General features: G+C 36.7%; 1 protein-coding gene across 4 annotated transcripts in view; it reads left to right on the forward strand.

Annotated features, from left to right (window-relative positions):
• The window catches only part of JMJD1C (jumonji domain containing 1C), a 303947-nt gene that overhangs the window by 252173 nt on the left and 34315 nt on the right, over positions 1-17459 (forward strand). For 3 of the 4 annotated variants that reach the window (XM_010857402.1, XM_010857400.1, XM_010857401.1), the window contains exons 4-10: positions 2431-2536; positions 4772-4896; positions 6190-6333; positions 6427-6613; positions 6727-8405; positions 11150-11322; positions 11579-13776. In XM_010857402.1, coding sequence (XP_010855704.1) covers positions 2431-2536; positions 4772-4896; positions 6190-6333; positions 6427-6613; positions 6727-8405; positions 11150-11322; positions 11579-13776 — 4612 coding nt within the window. Of the gene's footprint in view, positions 1-2430; positions 2537-4771; positions 4897-6189; positions 6334-6426; positions 6614-6726; positions 8406-11149; positions 11323-11578; positions 13777-17459 lie in introns of those variants that run through there. The other variant, XM_010857403.1, reaches the window with a different exon arrangement.

Raw genomic sequence — 17459 nt, forward strand, 5'->3', positions numbered from 1 at the left:
GTGAAAAGTGAAAGTGAAGTCGCTCAGTCGTGTCCAACTCTTAGCGACCCCATGGACGGTAGCCCACCAGGCTCCTCCGTCCATGGGATTTTCCAGGAAAGAGTACTGGAGTGGGGTGCCATTGCCTTCTCCAGACTGATACTATCAACTTTTAATAGTATACTTTTTTTTCCCTAGAAATGAATGGGTCATTATTGAGACGATAACTGCTGTCTAATGATTTTGGAAACGTAGCTCTTTTTTTCAGTCTGTTGAATTAAAAAAAAAAGGTTTAGTCACTAAGTTGTGACCGACACTTTTGCAACCCCATGGACTGTAGCCCACCAAGGCTCCTCTGTCCAAGGGATTTTCCAGGCAAGAATACTGCAGTGAGTTGCCATTTCCTCCTCCAGGACATCCAGCATGAGTCTTCTGCATTGTCAGATGGATTCTTTACAGCTGAGCCACCAGGGAAGCCTAACCTGTTGAATAAATAAAACATAAATATTGAGCAAAACTTACATGTCAGTAGTTTTAATTATAAAAATTTCTGTATAGGAAACTGATTTTATAAATCCTACCTGTACTTGTCTACAAAACATTGGCAGTGCTGCTTTAATAGCAGTTTATACCATTCCCCTCCCCAAAATAGAAAGGCTTGGCAGCAGAACCCTAAACGTAAATTTCATGTAAGTCAGCTGTGATACCCATGTAATTGTGTGAATTTTCTATGTACTCATCGCTTTCATGCCAGTTAAATGTCTAGAATAAGAGTAAGAAGAACGATTATGATAAAGATAGGCATTGAAACAAAACTCAAGCTGTGGAAACATAAAACCATAACTCAAACACTTGAAGGACCATCATTTAGGAAAATGATTAGTGTTTGACTCCAAGGAGTTAAGTTTGGATCTGTGTATGGAAGATAAAGTGAGAAATAACTTGGTATCTGTCAGAACTGTCTGGAAATGGTCATTGTTTTCCTTGGGAAACAGAAAGTTTCCTGTGTTTTATCTGTCATGGACTTCACTGTCACCTCGTGTGCATCAAGAGGGTTAGCGTCTACACTCCCCATGATACTTTCTGTTATTCAGGTAATGAGATTCACACAGTGCGCAGTGTATTATTAAAGTGGAGTGGAGAAAAGGGAGTGTTAGGAAGTTTCTTTACAAAAGGGAAGACAGGTCATGGGCTGGGCTTCCCCCATCGCCCCCATGACAGATTTTACCTACTTTTTTGTGTGACATCTTTCCACTCCAGTATTTGCTTCTGCTGTGAAGCAGCGTTTTTGTATATTTTCCAAGGAGAGCAAAGGTGATAAGTGTAAAAGGTCTTACAGTTTTGTTTGTTGGTGTGCACTGGGTATAAACAAAATATCAGTGTTTACCACAGTATCATTCGAGAAATGCAGAGTGGTCCCTTAAAGCAGTGATGAGGTGAGAAGAAAAGTGCTCTCCGTGGATGAGCGTTAAAGCATGAAGTATGACCTGCCTCATTAGGGATTCTCTGTACTCTTCAGCCCCTTTTTGGCTTTTCCAAACAGCTGAATTATTTTTATCACCAGATAGAATTTTCCTCTTGTAGCACCTTTCTGTTCACTGGTTCCCATGATCTGCTCATCCACTTTGAAAAGGGCCGCCAGATTGACAGTGCTGCTCTGTTCTTCCAGCTCTACTCTAGGGCCCCTGCCACTGGTCTCACATGCAGGAGCAGCAGAAGTGCTTTGAGAGAGAACAGAATGTCAGAGAGTCCATCGGGAGGCCAGCAGATTGTGGGAAACCATGTGACTGTGTGATTCACTCCAAGGAGAGAGCCGGTTGTTTCTGTGTCTAGATCCACCCTGTTATGAGGATAATATCATCAATAATGTAATTTAAATTTGCCTGGATGCTTTGACACTGGCTTGAAAAAATAAAACTTTCATCGGTGAAGTTACTGGTCAGATGAGTTGGAGTAGAACTGAATTTGATGGTGTTTAAATCAAGACAGTGGTTGTCTTGTCAAATAATGACTTGTTTGAACCTAATGTTTTAGGTATAGTGGGGAGAGGACAACTCATCTATGTATGTATGTATTGCTTCCCAAAATACTCAGTTTGATTTGTTTGCTGCCAACCTTAGATGACCTGAAGCTATTTGGTTTGTATATTGCTTCTAACAGTGAAGCCCTTAAAAAGGTGACTTATATAAGGCTTACAGTTAGAGAACACATTAGTACATTTCAAATTTTTCCTTAAGACATTCTTGTCAAAGATCAAATCTTACCATGGATTTATTTCTTAGGCTCTGTTGTTATGTTACTGCTAATGAACTATAACTTATGAATTTGCATTTTTGCATACATTTAGATAAAGGAATTTTCTTCAGTCCTTAGAACACATAGGAGGGAAGGTTGGTAACATTAATGTTAGGACAGCGTAACATGGACCTTTCTCTTAATCTATAATTCTAGGACGACATAGACAGCCTAAACCCAGTTCTCAGGGACAACCCGCAACTTCAGGAAGAAGTGAAAGTCTGGGTAAAGGAACAAAAGGTTCAGGAGATTTTTATGCAAGGTAACTGTTTTGAGTTATGCATTAATTTTTTTGTTTTTTGAACTGGGCAATTTCTTGTTTGCTTTTGGTTGTTTAGTTACATGCAGTATAAATAGAAGACCCAGTCTAATATTTTCAATTATATACAGGCCCCAGAAAATAATAGCAAAATCAGAATAATTTCAATAGGAAGTTGATAACTTCGCTAGTTTACTAATTTGAGCTAAATGCCTGGAATAAAATTCTGACCACACAGGTGTTTTGTTGATAGGAAAATTTCCGTATTACGGACGCTGTAGGTGTGTCCTTCCTGGAGAAGGAAGCATTGTTTTCTGTGGAGGATTGCCCAGAGCCACAGTTGATTTCCTTTGAAGAATGCTGTTGGTATCTGATAAAAATGGCTTATTTCAGTTTGCCTTCCTCAGCAATGACCACAATACTAGTCTTAGTTTTATTTCCTTTTTTTAGTAAGATATAAGCTTGTCCTCAGTTGAGATTTTATGATTCTAAATGATTTCTTTTCCTGTCAGTAAAACTATGTATTGAAAACATAAGCTTTTTGTGAAATTGAACTGAAACTGGAACAATACGACATGCAGTATCAATGTTTGGTTGATTGTTTTTAAAAGGTAATCTTGTTAAATTCCCATGTTTATCTCAGCCTCAGCTTCCATGCCATTTAATTTAAGCATTAATAGAGATAATCTCAGAGTTGTGGCTTCCTTTCGTTGAATGTTTTTTTTTAATAGCGAATCATCTACTTATACATTCTTCTTAGGCTAAATATTTTTTAAACTTTTAATATGGAGAATTTGAAACATATACAGAAATAGGCACATAAAAGTTCACTGAAATATCCTCTCTCAGCCCCAACGACTATAAAATAAAATCTTGATAGATTGTGCCCCATCTATACTGTTATTTCCATCAATTTTAAGACATTGCTGGGTTCTATTTTTAAACAGATGCCATACTATTATTGTGCTGAAAATTAATAGTTCCTCAAATAATGATTACTCAGGTTCAAGTTTCCATTTGTCTCATAAATGTCTTCATTGATTTTTCACAGACTTGATTTTTATTTATTTTTAATCCGGGACCCAAAAAAGGTCCACAAATTGACTGGTTGATTTGACCTCTCTCTTTTTTTCTTCTTTCTTTCTTTGCACTTTATGGAAGACGCCAGGCTACTATTTTTTTAAGTAACCCTTTTTCCTTGTCATATTCTTAGAGATGAAATGATTAAAGCAATAGTCCATTCCATCCTAAGCAGAATTATTTGAGGCTGACTCCAGATTGTGTTTGGTGGTAGAACAAGACCGTTAAGGTAGTGTCCTGATGGGAGTTGCAAATTGGCATATTTGGAGTTTTCTGTAAGCTTTTTCAGTATTCCATTCAGAAAAACTAATTTGGAGTCTATTTCTTCCATAGTTAGAAATTCTAAGCCTATATTTTGTAAAACTGATTATAGGTATGAATATGTTTAATTTACAAGTAATATGGAATACTTTCTACAGATCTGTTAATTTGATATATTTAGACTGTTGCTGGCATAGTCTTTTAAAAACTGGCAAACATTAAACCATTCATTGATGTGCTAAATGTCTTAATTCTAGAAGAAAAGGCATCAACCTAGGAATCAGAAAAATAAATTCAGTCCTAGTTCTTTCACTTAAAAATTTATTTAACCTATCAACCTCACTTTCTTAATGTTTATAAACAGGAAAACACCTCAGAGTTGGAGAAGATTAAATGAGAATTTATAAATCGTGAAAGCATTTTGTAAATTGTTAATATAATACTGTCATTAATAAAGTATACCAGTTTTCCTCCCTCACAATTCTTTTTAAACTTTCAAATATTTGATATCATTTTAGTACCTGTGAATTGAAGACATTTTTATCTCCATTGTGTTGACATATTTAAATATATACAGATATATGCATATATCTTTTATTATTTAATCATTGCCTATTTTCTGAAAGATACCTGCATATACATACAGATATTGTTGTCTTACAATGTGAATTTAATCCAGAAGTACACCAGTATGGCATTTTACTGTCATAAATTCAGTTAACAGTTTCTGCATGTTTTAAGACTTTGGCAGCTTTTCCAAACTGTTGCAGGAATCAAAATTTGTAATTGCTTATGGTAAAAGTTTTAGCAGCTAAAAGGCTCGTACATCAAGTTCCACATTACCTTTTCGTTTCATCCATGAAGTCGTGTATGATGTGTGGTTTTGTGTTTTTTAAGGTCCTTACTCCTTGAATGGATACAGAGTGAGAGTATATAGACAAGACTCTGCCACCCAGTGGTTCACTGGCATAATTACTCATCATGATCTCTTCACTCGCACCATGATCGTTATGAATGATCAGGTAAATAGTCCAGATGTGGAAAAGAAACTGTTTACAATTCACATACTCCATTCCTCCCCACCCCCAGTGGATCAACAGATTGGTACTATTTTCCATCTCTAGGTTTTTTGCGGTCATATAATCCTAAAAAGTTCACATTTATATGATGTTACATAGAGTTCACTTGAAGTTACAGCAAGATAGTGATGCCACATTTATTTCAGCACTGAGAAAATCAGTCCCTAAAATGGAGGCATCAGACTTTCTTGTTTAGTCTTTTTTTTGGTTCATCCTTAAGTCAGGTAAAACTTTCTTAAAGTCTTAGCTTTTCTGTCTCTCCAGTAATAAAAGATATTTCCCAAATGGTTTCTTTTCACAAATGAAAACTTAAATGTCCTCTAAAGTTCTTTTTACATTCAATTTCAGAGTTGTTTTACTCCTTTAAGTTTTATAGTGAATATGGAGAATGTTAAGGATATGAATCATAGGGGAGTTTTAAGCAACAGTCTGAAATTAAATTCTTAATTTCAAATCTTTTAAAGCTGTACTGTATTTACCCCCCAGAAAATAGATTATTTGCATTTTCCTGACTGGATGGATTGTGGAGGGTATCTGAATAAATAAGAACTCCCTGTATAAACAATGCAGATGCTTTGGTTAAAATTTTAATCAAAATCCTAAATAAATTGTATAATTTATTTCCTTAAAAGCTAACAAACTTTGACCTCACTGAAGCACAAAATTGCCTTTAGTTTTTAAAATAGTTCTTTCTTTAACCTCAAGATTACTATTCATTTAAACAGTTTTGGTCCTTTTCTGCTTCCCATGCTCTATTTTCTCTTTTGGCCACGCTGCGCAGCTTGCAGGATCTAGTTCTCCAACCAGGGGTTGAGCTGGCAGTAAAAGCACGGAGTCCTAACCATTGGCGTGTCAGGGAATTCCCATCATGCTTTACCTTCCTGTTTTATTTTACAGCTGTTTTCTGAAAATCATTTTTTATTTTTGAAATACATATTATGACTTGGCAATATATTCTTGAATACCTCTAATTCTTGTTTTTCAAGGTATACCTGCAATAGATGTGTTTGCTTTTTAAGTTTTGGTTAGAACATGAAACAGTTACCTTAATAACATTTGGGAGATAATTTTATCTTTAATGATTAAAGGTGATTTATTGTAGTCTGACAGTGTCTTACAAATTAGGTATCTCAAACTGATTTCTAAACACCTTTACTCAGTAAAGAAATTGTACCTATCATTATATTGGCTAGCTGATTGGATTTAATTTTGTTCTTGTTTTGTGTCATGGATTAGGTACTAGAACCACAGAATGTCGATCCTTCTATGGTTCAAATGACCTTTCTAGATGATGTTGTTCACTCTTTGTTAAAAGGTGAAAATATTGGCATTACATCACGGCGAAGGTCTCGTGCCAGTCAAAATAGCAACACTGTTCACGTATGTATGTTGTTAGTGATGGATTATGGTAAAATATTTTCCCTTAAATTACTTAGGATCAGGTAGTAAATAGTCATTATCAATTATTTTTAGGGTCATTATACACGTGCCCAAGCAAATAGTCCCAGACCAGCAATGAACTCCCAAACTGCTGTACCAAAACAGAATTCACACCAGCAACAAAGAAATATTCGTCCAAATAAGAGGAAGGGCTCAGATAGCAGTATACCAGATGAAGAGAAGATGAAGGAGGAAAAATATGATTATATAGCACGAGGAGGTAGGACCCACCAACTTTTAAAGGCATGGGAACAAATAATTCATTTAAAATATGCTTATTTAATATTGATATGAAAGGTAAAACTGTTTTTTTTTTTTTTTTAAATCTCCTAGAAAATCCTAAAGGTAAAAAACAGGTGATGAACAAAAGAAGGAAAGCTGAGGAGGATGAAAAGAAACTAAATATGAAAAGACTGCGAACCGACAATGTTTCAGACTTTTCTGAGAGTAGTGACTCAGAAAATTCAAATAAGAGAATAATAAATAATTCCTCAGAGCAGAAGCCAGAGAATGAGTTGAAAAATAAAAACACTTCAAAGATAAACGGAGAAGAAGGAAAATCTCAGAATAATGAGAAGGCAGAAGAGACACTAATAGATAGCCAGCATCCCTGGGATCAAATACAGGAAGATAAAAAACATGAAGAAACAGAGAAACAGAAATCTGTTGACTTTCAGCGTCAAGAAAAAATGATTATCCATTCATCAGAACAGGCCACACTTTCTGATCATAATTCTAGTGATTTACTTCTTCAGGAACGTAATACAGAGAAGACACACACAATGGAATTATTACCAAAGGAGAAGTTTGTATCCAGACCGCCCACTCCGAAATGTGTTATTGATATTACAAATGACACTAACACAGAAAAGGTGGCTCAGGAAACCTCAAGTAGTACCTTTGGCCTTCAAACACTTCAGAAAATGGATCCTAATGTTAGTGATTCAAAACATTCAATTGCAAATACAAAATACTTGGAAACAGGAAACCAAGATTCTGACCAGAACTGGGTCAGTGATGTAGTTAAAGTAGATTTAACCCAATCAAATGTAAGGAATGCTTCTTCAGGAAATGAAAACTTGAGTATGGAAAAAGAGAAAAATCAGTATGTCTCTTACTTATCTTCTCTAAGTGCTGTTTCTGTCACAGAAGATAAGCTGCATAAGCGAAGTCCACCTCCAGAAACTATAAAATCTAAACTTAATACTTCAGTAGATGCTCCCAAGACAAAATCCAATCCCTCGCCTGAAGTTGTTAAGCCTAAAGTCAACCATTCCCCTGATTCTGTAAAGTCTAAAGCCACTTATGCGAACAGCCAAGCTGCTGGTGAAAGAAGACCAGCAAATAAGATAGAACATGAGTTATCAAGATGCAGTTTTCACCCGGTTTCTACTAGAGGCAGTACATTAGAAACTACAAAAAGCCCTCTAATCATTGATAAAAATGAACATTTTACAGTTTACAGAGATCCTGCACTTATTGGGTCAGATACAGGAGCTAACCACATTTCACCTTTCTTAAGCCAGCATCCTTTTCCTCTTCATTCTTCATCCCATAGAACATGTTTAAATCCAGGTACCCATCATCCTGCCTTAACTCCTGCACCCCACTTACTGGCTGGATCATCCAGTCAAACTCCATTACCTACCATTAACACTCACCCTCTGACTAGTGGTCCACACCATTCTGTTCATCACCCTCATTTACTTCCTACTGTGTTACCCGGAGTGCCTACTGCCTCCTTACTTGGTGGCCACCCACGACTAGAGACTGCTCATGCCAGCAGCTTGAGCCACTTAGCATTAGCACACCAGCAACAGCAACAGTTGTTACAGCACCAGTCACCTCATCTCCTTGGACAAGCCCATCCATCTGCTTCATATAATCAGCTTGGACTTTATCCAATTATTTGGCAATATCCAAATGGAACACATGCATACTCAGGACTTGGTCTGCCTTCTAAGTGGGTTCACCCAGAAAATGCGGTTAATGCTGAACCTTCATTAAGGAGGGTAAGTTAAGCTGTGGCTTACCATATGTCTCATATTTATTAATCAACATATTTACAGGTGCTTTTTTTCAGTATCGCATTATTTTTTTTTAGATTTCTTACTATAAAAATGTGCTAGGATTTTATATATATATATAATTCTACTTATTTATTTATGGCTGTACTGGGTCTTCGTTGCTGCATGGCCTTTTGTGGAGAGCAGGGGCTACTTTGTAGGTGCGGTGTGCGGGCTTCTCATTCCAGGGGCTTCTCCTGGTGAAGCACAGGCTCTACGGGTGCTCAGGCTTCAGTAGTTGTGGCTCCCTGACTCTACAGCACAGGCTCAGTAGTTGTGGTGAAAATAAGAGTGACTCAGTCGTGTCCAACTCTTTGCGACCGTATGGACTATACAGTTCATGGAATTCTCCAGGCCAGAATACTGGAGTGGGAAGCCTTTCCCTTCTCCAGGGGGTCTTCCCAACCTAGAGATTGAAACCAGGTCTCCCGCGTTGCAGGCTGATTCTCACCAGCTGAGCCACCAGGGAAGCCCAATAGTTGTGGTTCATGGGCTTAATTGCTCCTTAGCATGTGGGATCTTTCTGGACCAGGGATCAAACCCCTGTCTCCTGCATTGGCAGGTGAATTCTTTACCACTGAGTCATCAGAGAAACCCATGCTAGAATTTTTTAAACAGTTATTTTTCTAATGATTATGGAAGTTTTGATGCTTAGTAACTTTGGAGCTGTAAAGCTGAAATCTCAGAAAATCCTGTTTTATTTTTTTTTAAAGCCAATTGAAAGAAGGAAACTTGTTTTTAAAATTCCTATTATGAAAAATGAGTGTCTTCGTAACTGATTATGGTATATACCGATAGTTATTTTGCTCAGGTAAATTCCTAGAAGTGAAACTTCTGATATAAAATTTATATAAAATTATAAGGCTTTTGGTATGTATAACCAAGTAATTCTTATAAGAAAAATTGTTGTATTTCCCAGCTGATATGTCACTGATGTATACTATAAGCTATGCCTGTCTAAGCCCCTTGTTCTCTTAAGGCTGCTAACGTTGGAGATTCCTGATATTGGGGTGTGAAGCTGGGGCTGATATTCTCTCTGCCTGACAGAGTATTTCTGAAGATGGTGGTGCAGGGCTCTTATTCCTTCATGGGCTGTGTGGTTTTTGTAACCAAATTAATTTTCATGCTAAGAAATGGTTGTTGAGGGCATTACCAACCCCACTCTAAAAAATGGGAGATTGGGGATTGCTGCTAAACTCCAAGAGACAACTTAATCCTTTGTGTGGACCAGGATGCACTTCAAGTATCCTCTAGAATCTTCTAAAGCACATTTTTAAAATTTATTTTTATTGTGATAAAAGCCACACATTAAATTTATTTAACCATTTTAAAGTGTACGGTTTAGTAGTGTTAAGTATATTCCCATTGCTATACAACAGATCTCTGGAACTTTTTCATCTTGCAAAACTGAAACTCTGCCCGTGAAACATTGATTCCCTTTCCCCCTAGTTCTTAACACCCACCTTTACTTTCTGTTTCTATGATTGTCTGTTTTGTATACTTCATGTAAAGTGAACTCATACAGTATTTCATGTAGCATAATGTTGTCAAAGTTCATCCTTGTAGCATGTAATAAGATTTCCTTTCTAAGCTGTGCAGTATTCTTTTTTATGTATACCAATAACTCTTGTTATCTGTATAACTTCAGATTTCTGGATCTTGTAGAATTGAAACCTTTTACACATATATTTGAATGATCATGTGTGTGTGTGTATATATATACACTTTTTCTTCTTATATGAGGTTTATGGTGTATATTTTTAGTCTAAGAAATTTTATAGCAGCGTATCTTTGGTATGATATATTTTCACATTCTCATTTTGAGATGTCAAATTTATTCACTTTGTTAAAACCAAAGGATTATATTTTCCCAATATCAGACTCAATACAGTATAACTCAACAAAGCATGTTCTGGAAGAGTTTCAGTGAGTCATAGTATAGAAGCAGTCTTGAAACATGTAATTAGATAGTTGTAAGTCTCAACATAGACATCAGTGTCACCAGATACTCACTACGAGAAAGGCTGCGTGTTAATATTAAAAATGAATTTTGTTGTACCTCCACACCTCCAAGTTTAATGCCTACAGTGAAATGGAGTATAAATGGGCCTTGAAAAAATAATTTTTGTGCCCAGTCTAAATGAATTACGACATTGGAAAAACTACTTTTGACAACAAAAATTGGCAAATAAACCTGATGAAATCTGGTGAAATGTATTTTAGCAACATGTTTTCTTTTTCTACTAGTCACAATATGGTCTTTTGGTGTTATAACGTTAGGAAATCATAAAAGCTAGCTTCTCTGTACGTCATTTGTAAGGGAAAGGCAGTGGCTTCAAGATCCGCAGTCAGTAAATAACAACAAATTTCTGGAAATAATTTTTTTTGCCGGCACCTCTTGGCATGTGAGATAGATATTAGTTTCCCAACCAAGGATCAAACCCATCCCCCCTGCAATGGAAGCACAGATAACCACTGGACCACCAGGGAATCCCCTGGACCAAACTGTTTTATTGCTGATTAACTTTCATCATCATATGAAAAAATCCATATAACTATGGTAGTTGTCTCAATATTTCTCATAAAATATATTTACTGAAAGTCACATACTTCATAAATATACTATAAAGGCCTACTGTGATATTGTGTTTAGCTTTTTCTAGTAACTGAAGGATTTTTTTTTTTAATAGAATTCTCCCAGTCCTTGGTTACATCAGCCTACCCCTGTGACCTCAGCAGATGGTATTGGATTACTTAGTCACATTCCTGTCAGACCTTCCAGTGCAGAACCTCATCGGCCTCTTAAAATCGCAGCACATTCCAGTCCGCCACTGACAAAATGTTTAGTAGATCACCATAAAGAGTAAGTTACCAGTGCTTAAAACATATCTTTTATAGTTTTTCTTAATTGTTTATAAATAGGTATTTTTAACAAATGTCTTAAAACTAGGCTTAATAATTATTATTATTCTGGTTTTATATCCCTTCTAATTTTCTTAATATTACAGCACTTGCAAAGTCATGTTTCACTCTTACGATACAATAGTAATGCATAGAAGCTATACTTGTATCATACAAGAAAAAGTGTTTACAGAAACCTTCATGTATTTTCTTTACAGAGAATTGGAGAGGAAAGCTTTCATTGAACCACTGCGTTCTGTTGCATCCACATCAGCCAAAAATGACCTGGATCTAAACAGGTCACAGACTGGAAAAGATGGTCACTTGCATAGGCATTTTGTGGATCCTGTATTGAATCAATTACAGAGACCACCCCAGGAAACTGGAGAGAGATTAAACAAATATAAGGAGGAACACCGTCGAATTCTTCAAGAAAGTATTGATGTTGCTCCCTTTACGACTAAAATCAAGGGTCTTGAGTGTGATAGAGATAATTATTCCAGAGTAGCATCGTCATCTTCTAGCCCTAAGAGCCATGTCATCAAACAAGACAAGGATATAGAAACAGATCTTTATAAAATGAAGCACTCAGTGCCTCACAGTTTGCCTCAAAGTAACTATTTCACTACATTGTCTAATAGTGTAGTCAATGAACCACCAAGGTCATACCCATCCAAAGAGATTTCAAATATTTACACTGAAAAACAGAGTAATACCCTTGCAACAGCAGCTAATCCTCAAACTCTGACTTCATTTATATCATCTCTTTCAAAGCCTCCACCTTTGATAAAACATCAGCCAGAAAGTGAAGGTTTAGTAGGCAAGGTACCAGAACATCTTTCCCATCAATTTGCTTCTCACTCAGTAACAACTTTCAGAAATGACTGTAGGAGTCCTACTCATTTGACAGTTTCTTCTACAAATACACTCCGGAGTATGCCTGCTTTACATAGAGCACCAGTATTTCACCCGCCAATCCATCATAGCCTGGAAAGAAAGGAAAGCAGCTATAGTAGCCTTTCCCCTCCAACGTTAACTCCAGTGATGCCTGTAAGTGCTGGTGGGAAAGTTCAGGAATCACAAAAGCCTCCCACGCTGATTCCTGAGCCAAAAGATACTCAGGCAAGTTTTAAGAGTTCTTCTGAACAGAGTTTGACAGAAATGTGGAAATCTAATAATAACCTCAGCAAAGAGAAAGCTGAATGGCGTGTAGAGAAAAGCAGCGGAAAGTCCCAGGCTGCCATGGCGTCTGTCATCGTGCGTCCACCTTCAAGTACGAAACTCGACAGCGTGCCAGCAGTACAGTTAGCTTCCAAAGAGCGAGTTAGTGAAAGATCTTCACTTGGGGCAAATCAAACAGATTGCCTCAAACCAGCAGAAGCTGGAGAGAGTGGAAGAGTCGTTCTGCCAAGTGTGAATTCAGACAGTGCTCACATAAAATCCGAAAAAAACTTTCAGGCTGTCTCACAGGGCAGTGTTCCCAGTTCAGTCACGTCTGCTGTAAGTACAGTGTGTAATACCAAAACGGATACATTCACATCTGCTGCCACTGCCCCCGGTGTTTCCAGCTGGGGTGGTTCAGAAATAATTTACTCATTATCAAATACCATTTTGGCCTCTAAATCCTTAGAATGTACCTCTTCAAAAAGCGTCAATCATTCAGTGGCTCAAACACAAGAATGCACGGTCAGCATCACAGCTCCAGTTACACCAGCCAGCAGTAAGACAGGAAGTGCTGTTCAGCCCAGCTCTGGGTTTTCAGGCACAACTGATTTTATTCATTTAAAGAAGCACAAGGCAGCGTTGGCCGCAGCTCAATATAAAAGTAGTAATGTCAGTGAGACTGAGCCTAATGCTGCGAAAAGTCAGACGTCTTCAGCCTCCCATCTCTTAGATAGCACTGTAGTCTGTAGTACAATAAACAAAGCAGACTCTGTAGGAAATGGGCAAGCATCCCAGACAAGTCAACCAAACTACCATACTAAACTGAAAAAAGCCTGGCTTACAAGACATTCAGAAGAAGATAAAAATACTAATAAAATGGAAAATTCAGGGAGTTCTGTATCAGAAATTATTAAGCCATGTTCTGTCAATTTAATAGCCTCTACATCTAATGATCTACAAAATAGTGTAGATAGTAAGATCATAGTTGATAAATATGTAAAAGATGATAAAGTAAATAGAAGAAAAGCCAAACGAACTTATGAATCTGGCTCCGAAAGTGGAGATTCGGACGAAAGTGAGAGCAAATCAGAGCAAAGGACTAAAAGGCAACCTAAGCCAACTTACAAAAAGAAGCAAAATGATCTTCAAAAGAGAAAAGGTGAAATGGAAGAAGATTTAAAACCCAATGGGATTCTCAGCAGGAGTGCCAAAGAAAAAAGTAAATTGAAGTTGCAGAGCAACAATAATAGTGGTAAGTAAATTACTATTTATCTCAAGTAAAATGGGCTGTATGTTCTTGCAGTGTTGTCTAAGAATTAGAGCGCTTAAAGGCATCTTCGGTTTCATTCCTTTGCCCTAGAGTAATGTGCTCACTGACTGCATTTCTGCATTTCACAAGTACCCTGTAAGAGGAAATGAGAAGGTCTGTTTCTTTTTCAAGAGGCTTGTGGAAAAATGTTTTTACATAGCACTCATGTTGGCAAAAACCCATGTGTACTTCAGTAGTTGTTCAGAAGTTTGACCATTTCTATACACTAAAACTGGATTTCTAATACACGCATACCCTGTTTTACTGTGCTTTGCAGATACTGTCTTTTTTTTTTTTTTTTTAAACAAATTGAAGGTTTGTGGTAACTCTGTATAAGGAGAGTGTTGGCACCATTTTTCCAACATTTGCTCACGTCATGTCTGTCATATTTTGGTAATTCACACTTTTCCATTGTTATTATACTTGTTTTGGTGATCTGAAGAAGTGGTCTTTGAAGTTACTATTGTAAAAAGATTATAACTCACTGAAGGCTGAGATGATGGTTACCCTATTTTTTTAAGCAGTAAACTATTTTTAAATTAAGGTATGTGTATTGTTTTTTAGACATAATGCTGTTGCACACTCTAGACTTTCTTATAGTGTAAATGTAACTTTTATATGCACTGGGAAAGGGGAAAATTTGTTTACTTTACTTTTTGGTGGTGGCCTGAAACTGAACCCACAGTATCTCCAAGATACGACTGTATTAGATATTTGCCTATAACAAGATAATAGTTGAAAAAAGAATTCCTTTTCACAGAAACTTCCTTTAAGTCTCACTTTTAGAAGAGAACTACAGAATAGTGTGGATATGGCCCATATCTCACCCTTCTGTCATCTGGAGACAAAATTGAAAACCTAATGAATATTAACTTCTATTTAACTAATAATGTTACTCACTCAAGTAGTCCGAAACAGTGGGTAGAAGTTAAAGAAAAGCAGGGGTTTTGTGGTTTTGTGTGTACATTTCTATAATTCAAGAAGAATTTCCATAATTAGTAAAAGTTTCAAAACTTGTTTGTGGTTCCAAGGAAGAATAAATGATACTTGCCACTATAAAATGTCTATATGTTTTTAACTCTAGAAGTAGATTTTCTCAGTTTGCTTATTTTTTTAGGTATGTTGCACAATGCAGAAAGAGGTTCATAGTTCCACTAGCTGTGTATTCATCCACATGCAATGTATGACATATCTGTGACAATGTGGACATTCCGGAAGTACTTTCATAAACATTTGGATGATCAAAGGCTCTTCTTTGGGCCTTTTCTCTGAATGAGGTCTTTCCTGTATGCCTGTGTGGGAACCAGAGGCAAAGTGAAGGAGAGAAAAGCAGGAAGATGGAACCATAGAAAAGGACAGTCAGAAGTGAAAGAAGGAAGGAAACCAAGCTCAGCTAGAGACAGAGAGGCTGCCAGACTGAAATGCTGGTATAAGAAGAGAGAGAGAGAGGGAGGTTGACAAAAGAGGATACAGGATATGTGCCATTCATTTGAGAATTGCAACGTACACCCTGTTGCTTTTCTCTCTACTGTGTTCTGCTTGCTTCCCTAATGAATTCAAGAGGCTTAGTGTGGTCAATAAGTGTGATTCCTCTTTTGTTTCACAAAACATTTCTTTTGGTGTTGAGTAAGGCAATGGCACCCCACTCCAGTACTCTTGCCTGGAAAATCCCTTGGATGGAGGAACCTGGTAGGCTGCAGTCCATGGGGTCGCTAAGAGTCAGATACGACTGAGCAACTTCACTTTCACTTTTCACTTTCATGCATTGGAGAAGGAAATGGCAACCCACTCCAGTGTTCTTGCCAGGAGAATCCCAGGGACGGGGGAGCCTGGTGGGCTGCCGTCTCTGGGGTCGCACAGACACGACTGAAGCGACTTAGCAACAGCAGCAGCATTCAAATACTGTAGTTAAACTTACAGAAAACAGAGATGGAAATCTTCAAGCTTTTAATGCTTACAATATTGTTCTAAACTTAAATTTATAAAATTAACTTTTAATGAAGTATATATTCTGTTTTCATTTGGAGATGGTGACTACATGTTTCCAAAGTAAGTTTTAAGACAGACTGGAATCAACACTTCCCCCTCCAAGTTGTAAGGCTTAGTTAAATCTCCCCTACATAGTAAATAACATTTAGTGTAACACAGACTACTCTAAGTCCCGTTTATTCCCAAGTCCAAAATAATATTAAGTGACTATTAAACACCATCTGTTAATTATGGACAGAGTTGATTTGATTCTGTTCTGGGCTTTGTAGAGAAGTTCTTTAAATTGGGAGTTCATAAATTCTAAACCTGAGTGGGTTATCTCCCTTGTGGATTAAATCTTTGTCCTTTTGATGTTCATTGGGGTTGTCATCAATCATAGTCAACTGAAAAAAGAATGAGGTCTGTACACAGTGTAATATGATTGCATGGATTATTATACATGCATAGTCATTACACAGATAAACATAGTGTGGTTTTTTCGTACATTCTAAAGCCAAGTATAATAGAATTTGCTTTATCTGCTGTTTTGAAATATCTTCATATCTGCTGCCTTTTGTTACTGATAATTAAAAGTTGTCTGCTTTTCCTTGACTAATTTTTTAGACAATTTTATTTTGTGTACTGAAATTACCCATCAAATTTACATTTAAGTTAAGTCCTGTGATACACAAAAACAGTGGTTTACCTGTTACCCGAGTTCATTTCTGTACCTCAGAAAATATTTTGTGGGTGATGGCATGTATCACAGATTAAAGGTTAGTGTGTATTTTTCTTATTTTCTTCCCCCTTAGTTTTCTGTTGCTAGAGCAGTTGCTTTAAGGATTTGCTGAAAATTAGAAAACTAAGCTTGAATCTGGTATAAAGGAAGAATAAATATCCATTGAGTTAGATATTTTTTTGTTGACCAAGTGTCTCAGTCTCAAACTTTTAGATTTTAGATGGCACCAATAAATTATATACATAGAATTGAAAATGGATTTTTATTTTATTTACTATTCAAATAACATTAAAGTAAAATATATAAACGGATTGCAGCATAGTCACATTTGGCCTAGGCTAGAAGCAAAAAATATCAAAAACAGACTCTATATGGCCTTATAAATTATCTTTATAATTTATTCATTTACTTTAAAAAACGGTCTAAGTGTTCATTTCTGTCACAGAATTGAAAGTTGCTTTTAAATGAATGTCTCATTCTTTCTTATAATACCGTATTTAAATTGTTCACAGTAGTATGGTTATCCATACTTCGAATGGATGTTCCATTGTCTGGAATGTAAAAGTATATTGGTTAATAGTCCTTTTTCAGTTTAAGTAGAAAGATTTCACTTAGTTTATTCTGATATAATAAAGTAGTAAATAAGTGCAGAGAAGGAAATGGCACCCCTCTCCAGTACTCTTGCCTGGAGAATCCCGTGGACAGAGGAGCCTGGTGGGCTGCCATCTGTGGGTTGCACAGAGTCGGACACAACTGAAGCGACTTAGCAGCAGCAGTAAATAAATGATTGGAAGTAGTGTAACAAAAAGTATCAGCAGCGTACTATTTATTCTATTGTTCATTCTGACTTCTAGAAGCTCTAAATTTTTTTATATAGTTCATCAGAGAAATCTGTCTTATACACAATGGAAGAAATAAC

This window comes from Bison bison, unplaced genomic scaffold (genome assembly GCF_000754665.1).
Source record: "Bison bison bison isolate TAMUID 2011002044 unplaced genomic scaffold, Bison_UMD1.0 scf7180017864380, whole genome shotgun sequence".
Classification (NCBI taxonomy): domain Eukaryota; kingdom Metazoa; phylum Chordata; class Mammalia; order Artiodactyla; family Bovidae; genus Bison; species Bison bison.